General features: G+C 53.7%; 2 protein-coding genes and 1 long non-coding RNA gene across 3 annotated transcripts in view; 1 reads left to right on the forward strand and 2 right to left on the reverse strand.

The window, feature by feature from the left end:
- LOC116540411 (proline-rich proteoglycan 2-like) overlaps positions 1-10,579 on the reverse strand; it is a 53,307-nt gene extending 42,728 nt beyond the window's left edge. The window contains exon 1 of the mRNA XM_032263917.1: positions 9,794-10,579. Within this exon, the coding sequence (XP_032119808.1) occupies positions 9,794-10,262 (469 nt within the window). The 5' untranslated portion in view covers positions 10,263-10,579. The remainder of the gene's footprint in view (positions 1-9,793) is intronic.
- On the forward strand, positions 9,217-12,956 carry LOC116540415. The gene is made up of 2 exons (XR_004264430.1): positions 9,217-9,556; positions 11,600-12,956. It is a non-coding gene; the product is annotated as an uncharacterized LOC116540415 (long non-coding RNA).
- A 1,076-nt stretch (positions 12,957-14,032) lies between these two features.
- The window catches only part of LOC116540390 (Wilms tumor protein 1-interacting protein-like), a 39,741-nt gene continuing 37,818 nt past the window's right edge, over positions 14,033-15,955 (reverse strand). The window contains exon 3 of the mRNA XM_032263892.1: positions 14,033-15,330. The gene's annotated coding sequence lies outside the window, so the exon portion shown is untranslated. The remainder of the gene's footprint in view (positions 15,331-15,955) is intronic.

The raw sequence follows: 15,955 nt of genomic DNA on the forward strand, positions 1-15,955 counted from the left end.
GCCCTCTCCTGCTTGTCCCCCAAACCTTTCCCAGCAGCGCTGGCTGCCCATAAATTCTATAAATGAGAGTGCGCACACACCTAGCCATCAAGGCATTTAACACAAACACACAAGAGCAACAAATTCCAATTCCAGAATTTTCACCAAATAAAATTCAGCTTCACTTGGGGAAGCTCGGTCCCTGCACCTGGAGGTGGGGAGACGGCGAGAGAAGAAGGGGCTCGTGGGGCGCCCTGGGGAGCTCCAGGGAATCCCTCCTCCCCGCCCTCTCGGCGGCTTCCAGTGACTGCGACCTGGAGCCCCTGTTCCTGTACTAGGAGGGCTCGAGGCGGATTCCGCAGCGACGATACGAGCCCGCGTGGGCTGGAGGCAGCCCGAAAGCCAAGAGGCAGAAATGTCTGGTTTTCCCGCCACAGCAGCCGCGGAGGTCCAATTTGCAGTGGAAAGGCGGGAGACGCTGGGAATTTGGAGCTATTCCCACTTTAAAGCCTGCGTCCAGAAGTCACCTTCACCCCACAGTGTCGCCCACCCATCAGTTACCTCCCGTGAATCATAAAGACAAACAAGATGTTATTTTTCTAGAATATTCCAAAAATGAGCGTTTGTGTTTGGAACTGAGCTTGTTTTCTCCGGCATGATGGTGCTGCTCCGGCTCTGAGAGGCTCTCCAGGCCGGGCGCCGGCCTAGTGGGGGCTGGGAGGAGCTGGGGGTTGCAGGACCCGCGCGTTCCTGCCGGAACAGCAGCTCTGGGATCCCGCGTTCGCCCCGCAGCAGTCTCGGGTTCTCGCGCTGACAGCCGGAGCGCCCGCCAGTCCCCGCGTAGGCCTCCCCAGACCCAAGCCTGGAGCATCCACCTGCGGGGTCGCAGGACCCCGAGGGTCCCACCGGTCTCTGGCAAGAGTCGAGGCTGCATTTTCAGCGGCCGCCTGCGTTCAGTATAAATGGAACATGCTAGGAAACTCCGACATGCAGCGATTTTCCAAACCTCCCACATCCCTGAACTCCGCGTGGCCACCGCCCTGAGTCACGCAAGGACTGGGCGGCAGAAGCTCTGGGATTCTATTTGTAAAACACAGAATGAATCGGGAGAGCTGAGTGAAGACAAAGCCATTTTTAAACGTTCGATTGGTGAGATCTCCCCACTTAGCGAACACTTTCATTTTCAGAGCTGCCTGTGGCCGGACGCAGGTTCAGAAAATCGATTGTATTCCTGAATGAATTCCACCCAGGGAACGCAGTCCTGGGAACGCGCGCCCATGTACACAGAAAGCCCGTATTTTAGAAGGAATGTATGAGTGAAAAAGAAGCGAGCGTTCAGGACGCAAATGAGTTTGTAAATGCACTGTCGTGCCTTTGTGGGGATCTTCACATTGTTTACCCTGCTTTTATGCCCTTCTTGGCGCTGCAACGGGTGCGCAGACTGGGCAGGCCGCCCTTTTCCCCACGTGGAGAACTCTGAACACTGAGGGCGTCTGCTGCAAGCTGCTATTCGGCCCATCCGGGTTCCCAGAGGAGCCTCTTTTCCTCCTACTGGCCCGGGGTTTGCAAAGTATCTGGATCCTTAAATTCTCTATCCCATGTGCTCAAGACCTAAGAGCCAGACCCAAATGTGGGACCCAACTGGGGGAAAGTAGGGGAACCCAGGGTGCAGTTGCCCCCCTCCCCCCGCCAGTGCTGACAGGCACCACACACCTCAGGCCACCTTTCCAATATTCTGCTCAATGTTTGGGGGACCCAAGGGACAGCGTGCCCACACGTTGGTTGATGTTAAGTGTGACCCCCGCGGCTGGAACCGGGTGGGCAAGGCTTTTCGAAAGCCCTGCATTCCGCTCACTGACTTTTCTTATCAATGGGAGAGACGCAGGCTATTGACCCAACGGCCTCCTCCTCGCCGCCTATTGTAGCGGCTCAATCACGCACTTACCGGAAGAAAAGCGAGTTTATCTTAGCTTTGAGGAGCCTCGTGTTGCGAGTGTGTGTGTGTGTGTGTGTGTGTGTGTCTCAAGGGTGAGGGGAATTCTGCAACCAGAACTGCGCAGATGGGCTGTGGATAGACACTTTCAGAAAAGGGCCAATTTCCCCTTAACAATGAGCGCTAAGTACCTGATAAATGGGGCTGGTGTTTATTCATGAGCAGGTACTTTGGAGATGGCGATTAGAACAGCCGCCCGCGCCGCCTCGCCAAGGTACTTAAGGCCGGGCAGGTGCAGGGCGGCGCACCGCCCCGGCGCACAAAGCCCGCGGCCGCCGTGGAGAGGGGAGGGGCGTGAATGTGGGTCGCGCCGGGCCCCGAGGGCGCGCGGCGCGCGGGCACCTTAGTCCTTTGTTCCAAGGCTTCTTCGCCAAGGGGCGCCCCGGGAAACCTCCCCTCTAATTACCAGGAATTTCCCTTGGTCCTTCCTCTGGGAGCCCAGCCGGGCAGCTATCAGTCTAGCGGCCGCGGAGACTCAGCGTGAGGCCGGGCTTGGCGTTTGCATAAATGCTGCCTGCGAGCTGTCTGTTAGCTAACCAGCTAAGTCACCAACTCAGATTGGAGCAAACAGAACCCGGGCCTGGGAACCGCGCGGCCACGCGGCTTCAGTCGCCCCCGCCGCCCAGGCGCCACCTCTGGCGGTGCGGGCAACCTCGGGCTTTCAGGTTTTGTTTCAACTCCAAGGGGAGAAAATTGGGGTCTGTCTCTTTCTACAGATTCCTGGCGCCGAGGTCGTGGGACAAACCCAATCTCGCCCTCAGAGCGGCTGCGGAATCTCTAACAACTCACAGCTTTTGCTCACGAGAGGCGGCCTCTCCTCGACGCGCGCGGAGAGAGCTCAGCAGACGCCGGGGCCTCGGGAGACAGGGGACAGAGCTCAGGGTCCTCGGCGCTCGCAGACTGGGAGCGGCCGAAGGGGCTCCAGGGCTGTGCCCGGCAATCTCGTGTCTGATACACTCGGGTAGCTCAGGTGCTGGGGTGCGCGGCGTCCGGGGTCTGAGGCAGCCTTCAGCCCGACTCCGCGGGCCTGCCCGGATGCCTCTTAAAAAACGATAATAAGGCTGGTCGCGGTGGCTCACTCTTGTAATCCCAGCACTTTGGGAGGCCGAGGCGGGCAGATCAGGAGTTCGAGACCAGCCTGTTCAACATGGTGAAACCCCGTTTCTACTAAAAAAAAAAAAAAAAAATACAGGAGGCTGAGGCAGGAGAATCGCTTGAATCCGGGAGGTGGAGGTTGCAGTGAGCCGAGATCGTGCCACTGCACTTCAGCCAGGGCGACAGAGCGAGACTCCGTCTCAAAAATAAACAAATAAACAAAATAATAATAAATCTTTTGGAAAAGCAGATCGAGATTTTTCTCCAGTGCAGAAAATTAGCGAGGAAAATCTGTGTTTCAAACAAGTTGGATTCCCTTCAGGGAGAAAATTCTGAGACTGATAGGAAACAAGGCTTGGGGGCCTGAAGTCACCCACGTGAAGAACCCGACGGCTCCCTCGCCCGATGCAGATCGGCCGGGAGACTGCAGATATGAACATTCATTATAGATTGTCTTGGAACCTTGGGGTTAGAATAAATTATAGATAAAATAATTCTGATTCCCTGGAAATTCAACATCCCGGATGTAAGCGAAAACCGAAAATGGTCATCTAGGGGCGCCGCGGGAGGGAAAACAGGCGGATCCAGCGCCCAAGGCCTGCACCACGCGGCCACCAGCCAGTCCCTTGCCAGCTGGATCAGGGGCCGGACTTGCGGGCGGCCAAGATGTATTAGAAAGCAAGGCTTGCCCTCGTATCTTTTGCCTGGACCTGAGTCAGGGTTCCAGGGTGAAGTGTTTTCTCCGGCTCCGCCAAAGAGACGGGTGAGGTGGTTTGCAAGACCGTCTGGGAGCTGCGGAGGGCCGGAGACGCGCGTGCCACCGCGCTGCCAAAGCCATGGGAATAGTCTTATTGCCCGACGGCTTCGGGGAGGCATTACTGAGAGACTGAGGAGCGCTGGTCTGGGCACTCAGCTCTCTACGCCTTCCGGCGTGGAGCCCACAACACCGGGCGCGGGAAACGAACGGCATCACCAGGCTGGGGTGGGCAAAGCAAATCCTCCCTATGCCCGCCTTAAGATTATGGCTGGCCCCGGTAGGGGGCCCCGATTTTAGGCTTGAAGTAGAACATATATTGGAACGGGTGGGGAAGTAGAGGACAAAGATGACGCAGGACGAACCAGTGTTTATATTTTCCATTCCCAAAACCTTTAAGACACACTCAAGAGCTGCGGGTGTGATCAGGAGGGCCACCAGTACTAACACCTACTATCGATTTTCTTCACAGGAAAGATTTAGAATCAATTATAAACATATAATAAATTGATTCCTAGGGAAACATGCTTGGATGTAATCTTTGCAGGCCCCCCCTCAGCTCCTTGGGTCTGCTCTCAGCCCACCTTTCCCCTCAATCCCAAACCTTAGCACTTCACCCCTCACCGTAAGTTTGTTTTGCTTTTCTCAAGTGGAGAAAAGCTCCCCAAACTGGCAGGAAACCATGTTCTACAGAAGCATTTGAGCATATGCATTTCAGGCAGAGGCACCCCCAGCCTTCTGATTTGTGTATTTCACTCTGACTAAGCCCCATGGACCTACACTCCCCCTCAGGCAGTCTAATGAGTTAGGCCATGAGACCTGCCAAGCAAGACCCTGGGCAGGCACAGATGGGTAGGCCAGACCAAATGCACCCAAATCCAACTGCAGAACCACCAAGGCAGGACCTTTCACTCAGGAAAAGTTTTATGTGGTTTTGGGGCGCATTTGAACAGGAATCTCTAAAGAGTTTTGGTTACTCCGGCTATTATATCACATGCACCTCATCTTTCCGTTTGGTGATAGAACCTCTACGCGCAGCCAGGAAAGCGGGGAACATTTCATTAACGTGGCTTCCTCTTCATTGCCAGCCTAGCTACTTATGTAAAGCTGATGTTGCTAATGTCAAATTCTAGCCAGAAAGCACCAGGCTAGAAGATAGACTCCTTGACTCACAAGGTGTGGTGTAGTTTGGCCCTTCCTGAGGCTCACTCCCTCCTCACTGCAGCAAACCCCTCTATGGGGTAGGACAGTGGCAGCCTTCAAGACCCGGCCTCTGTGGGAAAACTCAGAGGAAGCCCACCCTTCCTCCCTTTTCCTGAATCCTCCATCCTCTTTCTTGGTTTGTATGAAAGGACAGAGGTTTCTCTGACCCCGGACCAAACTGCAGGAATTAGGTAAGTGTGTGATTGAGTAAGCAGGATCTCCCACCCACCTCACCCTCTGCAAAGCATCTTCACACGCAGCATCCCCTATAGTCCGCCACTCGCCAGGCCTCCCAAGGAGACACTGTCAGCTTCCTTCAACAGACAGGACACAGAAGCGCAAAGAATGAATTTGGGTTACCCCAAGATCTCCCAGCAAGGGGGGGTGGAGCCAGGATTCCTCCCAGCATTCTGTTTCCAAGTGGTCGTCCTCCCCCTACAATTCCAAGAAGAATGGGGGCATGTTTCAGGCAGCCGTGTGGGCTAATATGGGACCTGGCTTGCCACCAACAGGTGAAGACATTCCACTGAATGCCACCGTCACTAAGTCCCTACTTCCGTGCAAGGTACGTACCAAGAGTGGGGAGGGCAACAGATATGGCTTCCCTGGCCTCTGGCTCAGGGAGGGAGAAAAAGCTTTCCAAACTGGCAGAAAACCAGATCCTACCAAGGGCAGGCCCAGAGCATGGGCAGTGCTCCAGAAGGACAGGGCCAGTTCTCCAAGGACCCGATAAAAGGCATGTTGGCTCTCTAATTGGACACCATGGTATCTCGAGACCACTAAGGCCTTTAGAAACTATCTGTGTTTTGTTCTGCTGGCAGTAGAAGTGGCTAGATCCTTGTAGAGGCTCCAGTAAGGTAAGCAGCTCTTCTCCCCGAGAACTTGACATCCAGCCCCAGTGTGAGCTCTGCTAAGAGATCATGATTCTAGTGTCCACTTTGACAATAGCCTCCAGCAAGTCCTTCTCCATCTTCAGTTTCCTCATCTGAAGCCAAGCCACAGGGCTTCTCAAAGAAGGTTCCTAACATCTCTAACCTGGGGCTCTAAAAGAAGTGTGAGGGAGGCTGGCTACAAAGAACCCCCTGCAGACTTCTGAGGACACTTGGAGAATGAGTTTCACCCAAGAGAAGTGCACATTTCTTTCTGAAATAATTTGATAGTGGGATGAGGCACACAGACCCTGAAGCTGGCTGACTGGGTTCAAATCTAACCCTGATCTGCCAACGAATAGCTATGTGGCCTTGGGTCACTTTACACAATCTCTCTGTGCCTCAGTTTCCTCATCTCTAAATCAGGGGTCCTGGTGAGGATTAACTGGCACAGGCTAGCTATCAATATGATTTCCCCAGACTCCTGGACACAGCTTTGTCCCTTCCCAGTCCTCTTGGTTTTTGCCATTTCTGTCCCTGTTCCACTGCCAGGATTTCAGCCTTCCCTGGATCCAGTATCTGGTCAGGAATGGGATAAAGAAGGGCAGGCACTGGTGTCTTGCCTGCTTGATGGGTGTCTTGCCTGCTTGATGGGTACCTTGCCTGAAGAAGCTTTTTGCCTCAGTCTGTTACTTATTTTCTGATATGGAGAGAAACTGAGTCCGTCTCTGTCTCTGTTCTTAATAATACCCCCAAGTGGAGATAGCTGTGTGAAAACGTGCCCTTGGCTTTCAGGGGTGAGAGAGTGAGGGAGACCAAGCTGACCAGTCCCACTCATGAGGGATCCTGTCAGAGGCAGGTACAGCACAAAATTTCTGATGTTTTCCTTACACACACACACACACACACACACACACACACACACACACACACACATTAGCCGGCGCGAGTCAGCTCCCTGAGGGCAGGGGCTTTTCTGTTTTGTTCTCGGCTCTAACCTCAGTGCCTAAAACAACGTCTGGCACAGAATAAACATTGAATAAATAAATATAAATTCTACTAAAGGAGGGAGAAACATTCCACTGACTAGATGTATTATACTTGCGTAGCAGGGTCTAGTCTTAAGTTATTTTCCTTATCAATAGGTAATAGTCAGAGTTTATGGCCAAGAAAGTAAAAAAGAACGTGCTTCAGATTTCTCTCCTTAAGACTTGGCCTCTAATTCTCTCAATTAACAACAGGGCCTGTCTTTCAACCCTCCCCCCACCCACACACTAACCTCCCTAAGTGCTGAGAGCCCAGGAGGGACAAGGTTTCAAGGGTCTGTATTTAAGACACTGGGGGTCCAGGTGACCTCCTGGGAGTCTGAATATGTAGAGAATGAAGCTGCTGTTGTTCCACAGTCCTGGCACCCCTCGGCTGCTTGGTTAAAGCACTTGGAGATGTATCGGTGTTTTTTTCATACTGAGTGTGCAGGGGCATTGTTTTCTGAAAATGCATAGTGACAACACAGTGTCATTAGAGATGATTATTGTTAATAATAATGGCTGTCATTCAAGGACACATTTGTGACTCAGACCCCAGGGCCAAACCTAGCATCTTCTTTCATCCTCACAACAAGTCCTAGAGACAGATCAATTTGCAAATCCATTTTACAGATGAGGATATGGAGAGTTGACGCAAGTCACATGGTTTGTAAAGGAGAGCGCCAGAATTTGAATGCAAGACTCCAAAGGAAGCTGTTCACTGCCCCTCCCCAACCCCCGTCACCCCCAACCCCTGACTTCTTTCTGTCTCTGAGTGATAAGGAAAGCAAGGAAATCCACATGAAATGAAATGTGACTTGGGAGAGGAGGCATGTAGCCACTACCTTAGAAGCAAAGCTAGAAAGTCAGTAGTATAGTCAAGCATACTGAGTCTAACTCTTCCTGCTAAGTATAAAGCCTATTGGACCTTTTTCTGGCTGTGAGACTGAAGGCAAGTAACTTAACCTCTTCACACCTGTTTCCTCTTCTATAAAAGGGAGCCATATTCTTTAGTTGGGAGGTCTAAATGAATTAATATATAAATAAATTATTGTTCTCTCAGTCTACTGCAGAGTAGTGTTTATACCATCCCCTGCCAACTGTGGCTGCTTTAAATGTCCTCATTTTACCCTTCCGAGTTAGGGAACCTAGAGGAGAAAAACACTGGTTTGTCCAAGAGCTCAGGCCAGAAGTGCCCATGAGGAAGAGGAAGAGTCTAGAGCAGCCTTTACAGATGGTTTTGCAGATGGTTTTGCAAAAAACGTTTTGGTTTCCCTTTTTAAAAAAGATGTAAACACCTTCCCAGGCTCCTCTGACATCAGCGTGTCAGTGATGAATCATCGGGAATCTAAACGCACGCACTGGGTAGGTCAGTCTCCATTTTTAGTCAAGTTCCCAGTGGCTCCACTGAGGCCTCGCAGGAGGGTCCCAAGTCACATGCACTTCGTGAAACCTTAGCTCCTCTAAGCCCTCTGGGCACCCCGTCAGATGAAGAGCAGAGCTGCAAAGAGGCTGAGGCGCTCCCTTCCGGCATTTCTCCTTCTTTTCTAAAATTTAAAGCAATCTGCATAGAATTTTTCTCCTTTCTTTTTTTAACAGGACACACAGAACCAACGTTTTCAGGCTGGTTCTTGCTTGCGAGTGAGAGACTTCATATGTGATGGAACAGAGGAGAGGAGCCCCGGGAGCTGTTACATTTAAATCAATATCTAAAAACAAATTTGACCATCTCAATGTTTGTTAGATTTATGTGTACGTATGATTTTTTAATTCATCCAGAAATGACTTCATTTGTTGAGTATTTACTAAGTACTCAGATGTGCAGCCGACCCTCTGCTGAAGGTGTCAAGAGAGGGAGAGATGTGGGGAAAATCTGGGTAGGCCTCCTGGAGGAGGAAGCACTGGCCAAAGTTCTGCCAGTTGGAGTTGGGAAGGAGTGTACTCTTGCAGGCTGGTACTTCAGCATGAGTAAAACCCCAGAGGTGAGAAATCTTAGCACTATGCAGAGAAGAGGGGAAGCAGTACAGCTGCAGGGAAAAGGCCTTCTTTCTCTTTCTAATTTGCTGCTTCTAACTTGCTGTGAATTTAGAAGGCAAATATCGTGGATGTTAGAACTGTGTGTAAAGGTCGAGTACATGAATGGCCTCAGAGCAAGCACCTGAGAGTGAACAGCAGTAAGAGGGGACAAGGCTTGGGCGACTCAGAAGCCTCCTGTGCCCTTTCAGCTTGGCAGAGCACGGGGGAGGGGGTGGCTGGTGAGGTATAAGCTAGGTGCACGCTAGCACCTGTCACTGCACGGAATCCAGGAACTAGGCCTGCAGGGACAGCAAGAGTTCCCCCTACACACAAATAACCCGTATGGGCTCTGCACTGCCAGTAAGTCACAGCCCAGCCCAGCCCAGCCCACCCCAGCAACCACCATTTGGCCCAGAACCTTATTTTAGGCTCTGGGAATGGGCTGGGGGAGTGGAGTGGGCACAGCGGAGCCACCCACACCTCCGGCTCTTCAGGAGGGGCCCCAGGGCCTGGGGAGCTAGAGTCTAACTAGGGTCCCCTCCAGCCAAAATCTCAGAGGAGTCAAGGAAGCGCTAGAGCCAGAAACACGGAAGCGGAGTCGAGGCTAGCCGAGGAGAGATGGGTGAACCACACGCGGTTGGGAAAGGCCGGCGATCTTACCGGGCCTCAGCTGGGCGTCCTGGCCCTCCTTACCCACCGCCCAGGCCTGGGACTCCCCTCCCCGAGCCCTGGAGCGATAGTGCAGCCCCAACCCCGCCGGAGGCCGAGCTCACCATCCTTCAACTGGCTCCTGGAGCCACAAGGTCCCGGGCCGGGGGCGGGGCACAGGGGTGCGGGTGAACCCCGCCCAGGCTCTTACCTCCGCGCGGGCATCCGTCCGGCCAGCACAGTTTGCCGCTGGGACTGCGGGGCTGGGGAGGCTCCCACGGGCTCGTATCGCGCCTCTCCGCCCCCAGTACCCCGCGCCCCGAGCCCCTAGACCCTTCGGTGGCCCCGAGCGGGGACGCCGGGATCGGGAACAGGCGCCGCGCCGGCGGAAGGAGGCGGCTCCTGAGGGGCGCGGTGGGGCGGGGCGGGGGTCTCTGCTGGGCCCCGCCCGGGAGGGGACGTGGGAGCGAAGATCCCGGAGAACAAAGGCTTCTGGGTGAAGCTTCGCGACCCCCTCCCCCCCCGCCGCCGGGCCTGGCCCTGAACTTGAACTTGTACTTGACGCTTCGTCCGGAAGGTGGCGGGGAAGCCCCTCCGAGCTGGGACGGGGCTGGTGCCGCCACCTGCCGTCCTGGGAGGGGCGAGCCCGCCCCTGTCTGAGCCCCGAGGGACCCCGGCATCCTAGGGCCCCGCGCGCTCCAAACAGCCCTGGCTCGAGGGTCCTGAGGTCCCCGCGTTCCCTCGGAGGGTCGCGGTCCTGGGTCTCCGGCCCGGAGGAGTAGCCCGGGGCCCTCGCCGCGTCCCCTCCCTCGGCCCCACCCTGTCCTGAGCCTTGCTGCGCGGGGCAGGCCAGATTCTCTGCACGTCGCGTCGGCAGCCGCTATTCAGCGGCTAATTGAACGTTAATGGCAGGTGCGGATGAGGTCACCGGAGCTGGCTTTTCTCACACATTTTTCATGCAAATTCGCGAAACTCTAAACAAATTTGAATAAAAAGCTCTTTGTGCCCCGCGCCCCCTAGTCGTCTCCCTCCCGCTCGGGGTCCTGGCTCCTCCCGGTGCCCTGGGGCTCGAACTAGGAGCCCCGGGGAGCGCCGCCTCCCGGCCAGCGGCTCCGCCCCCTCCCCCAAGTGGCCAAAGGCGGCCTGGGCTGCCGGGTGAGAGGGAAAGATGTTTCATTTGGGGTCGTGGGTCTGGGCCAGGGTGGTGGGGCCTTTAGGGAGGACGTGTGTGCAGTTAAGCCGGGCATCTGGACAAATGGGGCTGCAATGCCCCCTCCCCCACATCACACGGGGCCACGTGGGCCACTCTGGATGGCCAAATTGGCCTCACTCTCGTTCTTGGTTAAGTAGGAATAAGGTTAGTGCCCAGTTATGCACACAGATGTGAGGATTAAGCCACAACGAAAGACACAAGCTAGCACTTAGAATAGTGCCTGGCACAGTAGGTCTCGATTATTCTCTGGGGTCCAAAGGCCTTCCGAGAATGAATGCTGTGATGAAAGCAGGCTTGTGAATTTGCTCCTACATGAAAAAACTCATTAGGGGCTTTCAAGAGATTCACCGCCCCCTGCATCCCATTCTGGTCACAGACCTGAGATCTGGAGGCTCACTCCACTGCTTCCCAGATGTGTGGCTTTGCCTATTTCTTAGTGTTTCTAAGCCTCTGTTTCCTAGTCTATAAGATAGAATTCAGTCTTATGGGCACATTGTGAGAAGTAAATGAGAAGACACTGATGGAGGTTGAGGAGGAGCCTGGGGGCTGGCCCCCAATCCAGAACCTCCAGGACCCCTCTTCTGAGGGCAGGGCACCCACAAGTTTGTCCTTGCACTGGCCATGACCTTCATCGCTTGCTCAGATGACCCTAGCTCAGGGCAAGACAGACTTTCCAAGCCTTGTAAGACTTCTTGCTCCAACCTTTCCACCCATTCCAGGGTCCCCACCACACCTCAAGACACAGGAGTTGTTTTTGCTGATGGCAAAACACTCATACTACTTTCCTCACTCATGTCCTCCTAGAAAAACTGACCAGAGACATGGAAGGCTTTGCAAAGAAAATTTATTCGTGGTAAGCTACAAGAAAGGCAGGGGGTTCACAGGAAAGGAAGAGACCCCTCCCAGAGCTTGCCCTAGTACTGGTGGACCTGTGGGCTGTGGAAGGGTCCTGATGATTCAAGCTGCCTGAGTGCCATCTCTGCTCTCCTACTTCTGCTTCTCCACCCTCAGCCTTCCCAGAGCCCTGAACCAGGCCAGCCTCTGGGAAACACTGGAGCAGACCTCGGGAGCATCCTCGTCTTCCTGCCAAGGACCCCAAGGAACAGCCAATCCTACAGGAATGCAGATGGCCAGCAGCCACGCACTCCTTCTGTATGAGGCTCTGTAAACCTGTAAAGCCCTCCTCTCACCCCACTGTCTAGGTCAGGGCTGGGCACAACCCAGGGGATGCCATTGCATGGAAGTGGGGGAGAAGTCCAGCTAAAATACTATTTGAGGCGACCCTGCAGGGGAGGGGTTAATGTTTCCATATGTGGGCGCTGGCAAGCAGAGTCTGCAGCTTCAGGGATCTGCTGCTAAGTGGCCAAACCAAACAGGATCTCTTTGGGGCCAGAGTACAGATTTTAGAGTCAAAGAGACTTGGTTTTTATCTCAGTTCTGGCACTGACTTAGCTGTGGGACTTAGGACATGTAACTTAACTTTTCTGGGCCTGTGTCTTCGCCTGTAAAATGGGTGCACCAATGACACCCACACCCCATAAAATTATGAGGAGTCACTGCAGTAAAGCTGTAACCTGGCACCTGACTGCCTTTGTACTTGGTCACTGTTAATGCTTTTTTCTCCCCAGTCCACTGGCCCCACAGCCAATCTGAAGTGGCTGTAGCTGTGCCCAGGCCTCAGGGACCAGGTTTCTCAGGCCCCTCTGGACAGCCCCATTTTGCCTCTTGACCTGCCCCCTGCCCCCGTTGCCTCCCAGGCCACTGAGGCCCAACTGAGAGCACTGCAGGCTGCTGCAGCCCCCGACCTAAGGCAGGTGTAGCCTGATCCAGTGCTCCCTGGGAGGGTAGGGTGCAGCATTACCTCCCAGAGACATGTTCTGAGCCATTTACTCTTTCAGGGAGGAAGTAGGGGTGGGCACCCCCACCTCTTCTGCTCTGTGACGTCTTTCTCTCCGGACACGTGCTGCTTATGCAAATAGGGCCATTCCCGGCCTGGCCCCCACGCCCTAGCAGGGTGATACTTTTGGGCTGTGGCCAGATGGGGGCACTCCCCAGTTCACATGTCCAACACCTGGCATGACTCCAGGGTCTCCAAAGGCCTCCTCCCCCAAACAAGCAGGTCCCTCAGGGCAGAGGGGGAACGTCTGCCAGGAAGGAAACCGGGAGCCAAGGCCTACCCACCACCCACCACCCACCTCCCCTGTCCCTAGCCAAGCTCCTGACTCTGCCTCTCACTTGCAGAGGAGCTGCAACAAACCCATCAACCTCTTTCGATTCGGTGAAACTGGAATAATGACACCCACGTAAGCAAGATCCAGAGACAGTAAGCCTGGCACTTAGTAGGCTTTCGATTAACACTAGCAGCCATGATGGCATGTAATTATTAGGCCCCAAAATGGCCCATGGCTGAAGCCACCAGTGACTGTGGGATACTTTCTCCTGCAACACCACCACCACCGTCTTGAACCCACACCAAGTTAGTTGACAGAAGTTAAGCCTATTACATTGAACAACTCCTTTATATTTTTTAATAAAAGTATCTTAGGAGCACAAAAACATAACAGTATAGAAGAGTGCATTCCCCCATCTCCACTCCCCAAAGATAGCCTTCCAGTACATACTTCCAGAAACAATCCATATATAAGCATACTTAACTTTTAAACATCTACAAATAAGATCATACTCCACGGCCTGTTCTGTAATTTATTCTATTCGTCTTATCATGTGAACGGGCCAACCTTCCACATCAACTCATATATGGAGATCTACCACACTGATTTTTACAGCTGCATGGTATTCCACAGTACCAATAGGCCATAGGTTCCTGTCCATTTCTTTACACTCTTAAAAATAAATGCTCTGGCTGGGTGTGGTGGCTCACACCTGTAATCCCAGCACTTTGGGAAGCCAAGGCAGGTGGATCACCTGAGGCCAGGAGTTCAAGACCAGCCTGATCAACATGGAGAAATCGTCTCTACTAAAAACACAAAATTAGCCAAGCGTATTGGTGCATGCCTGTAAGCTCAGCTACTCAGGAGGCTGAGGCAGGAGAATCACTTGAACTCGGCAGGCAGAGGTTGCAGTGAGCTGAGATCATGCCACTGCACTCTAGCCTGGGCAACAAGAGCGAAACTCATCTCAAAACAAAAACAAAAAAAGAAATGCTCCTCTGATGAACACCCTTGTACATAGTTCTTTTACAAATATGCCCACAGAGTAAATAGTGCCATTTGTTTGTGACCAAGTACATGTGCCTTTTACATATACATATTGATATTGCCGCATTTGAAAAAATAGTGTACAATTTACACTCCCCAACCGACAACCGACAGTGCTTGAGTCTTCAAACAGGCATATGATGCTGCAGAAGCCACACTGGCCAGCCGGTCAGTACGGGCCACAGAGGCAACCATGGAGCCAACCTAGACTGGCACTGGACCAGCACGCTGTCCTCAGGGTGGTTCCCAGTGGTCTCTCCCTGTCCAGGCCTGTATCAACTGGCGGTCCAAGGGTGCCCCGAGTCAAAAGGGAGTGGGGCCCACAGGGGGGCTGGGTGGAGGGCAGGGGGCATGGCTGGGGTCCCGCCTGATTTCCTGCAGCCATTGTCTCTGCCCTGCCTGGTTTCCTTGGGGTGAATTTATCCAGGGGTCTTTGGAGAGGGGGCTAGGCAGGAGGAGGGTGTGTGATCCTCACCAAAGGCACTCAGCAATGTGTCACAGGAGGGGTGGAGCCCATCCCTGGGAGAGACGGGACGTCAAGAACCCCTGACTAATGAATAGTGAGTCTGCCCTTGAATCTCACTGGGTTTCACCATTCTCAGGCCCAGAACAAGAGCTGAGACACGTCTGAGCCCAGCTGCTTGGGGACGGCGGCGGTTCATCTCAGACACTTTGACAGGCCGGGCCTTTTCCCTGCATAGCTCAGATCTGCCTCCCAGCTCCCCTGGCAACAGCACAGCAGCATGGCTCCTGGGTCCAGGCCCTGCCTGCTGTGAGCAGGAGGAGGGAAGAAGAGGAGCACCAAGGGGAGGACCGGCTGGGGAGAGGGAGCCATTAACTCCTCGAAGGCTGGAGTCCCTTGCTGTGGCAACATTGCCAGTGTGCTACCCTTCGTCCTCAGCTGGAAACGTGGTGAAGAGTTTCCGTTTGCTGGAGGCCTACCCAGAATGTTCCATGCACCTCAGACCCAAACAGACCTGGCTACGGGTGACAACAACAGACATGGAAAGAAGATGCTAGGCCAATGGGCCAAAGGTAAAGGCCCTAGAGGGATGGGTTGGGGTACATTTTCCCAGGTCCCCTGCCAAGTCCCAGATGGGCAGGATTACGGGGTCCTCCTCCTCCTGGCCCCTGGCTGTGACAACCTCAGGACAGAGGTTACTTGCCCTCCCTTCCTGCTGGGCTTTTTTCCTTCTGGGGCTCTTGCATGTCCTGGGCTGGCTTGGCTCTGTCCTTGGCGAGAGCCACATTCCTCTGTCTCCATTTCATAAAAGCTGAAAAGAGGCTGTCCGATCATACTTCACTTCACAGGACAATCTAAAGATAAGAGAAATAATATGTGAGAAGCTTTGCACTCTGGGGAGGAAGGTGTCCTATAAATCTCATTCAGGTATTATTAGGGCTGAAACTAGGTATTTCTGCCCCCTGGGGAAGGAGAGGCGATGGGCTGTGGGGAGGAGCTCCTCCAAGGTTGTCTCAGCACCTCCCCAGCAGGGCAGTCCTGAAACTCAAAGGCAAGAGGTCAGGAAAGTCAAGGGTTTATGCCTGTGGCCTTTGAGGCCTGTGGGTACAGCTCCAAGTAAGAGGTAAGAGAGAATATCATTGCAAGGTACTTCATCTGTATTATTTCTATGCCTCACTGCAACTTTATGAGAAAGGTGTGGTTTTCTTTGTTAGAAATAAGGGAATAGAGGGTCAAAGAAGCTAGGGAGCTGGCCCATGGCCACGCCAGTCATATGCGGTGCTGAGCCAACATCCATGTCAGCTGTTCCAGTGGCAGAGCTGCCTAGCTGGGGTGCTGCGGAGAGGGGTCAGCACCAAAAAACAGTGTTTCCCCCATGGTTGCTTCTCAGGGATTAGAGCTTTTGAGTCTAAAGGTTCTGGTCCAAGGAAGTGGAATGGGGCAAGTCCCAAGGACAGCACTGCAAACCCACCTTGAGGG

Source organism: Sapajus apella, unplaced genomic scaffold (genome assembly GCF_009761245.1).
Source record: "Sapajus apella isolate SASKATOON/1434 unplaced genomic scaffold, GSC_monkey_1.0 scaffold139, whole genome shotgun sequence".
NCBI lineage: Eukaryota > Metazoa > Chordata > Mammalia > Primates > Cebidae > Sapajus > Sapajus apella.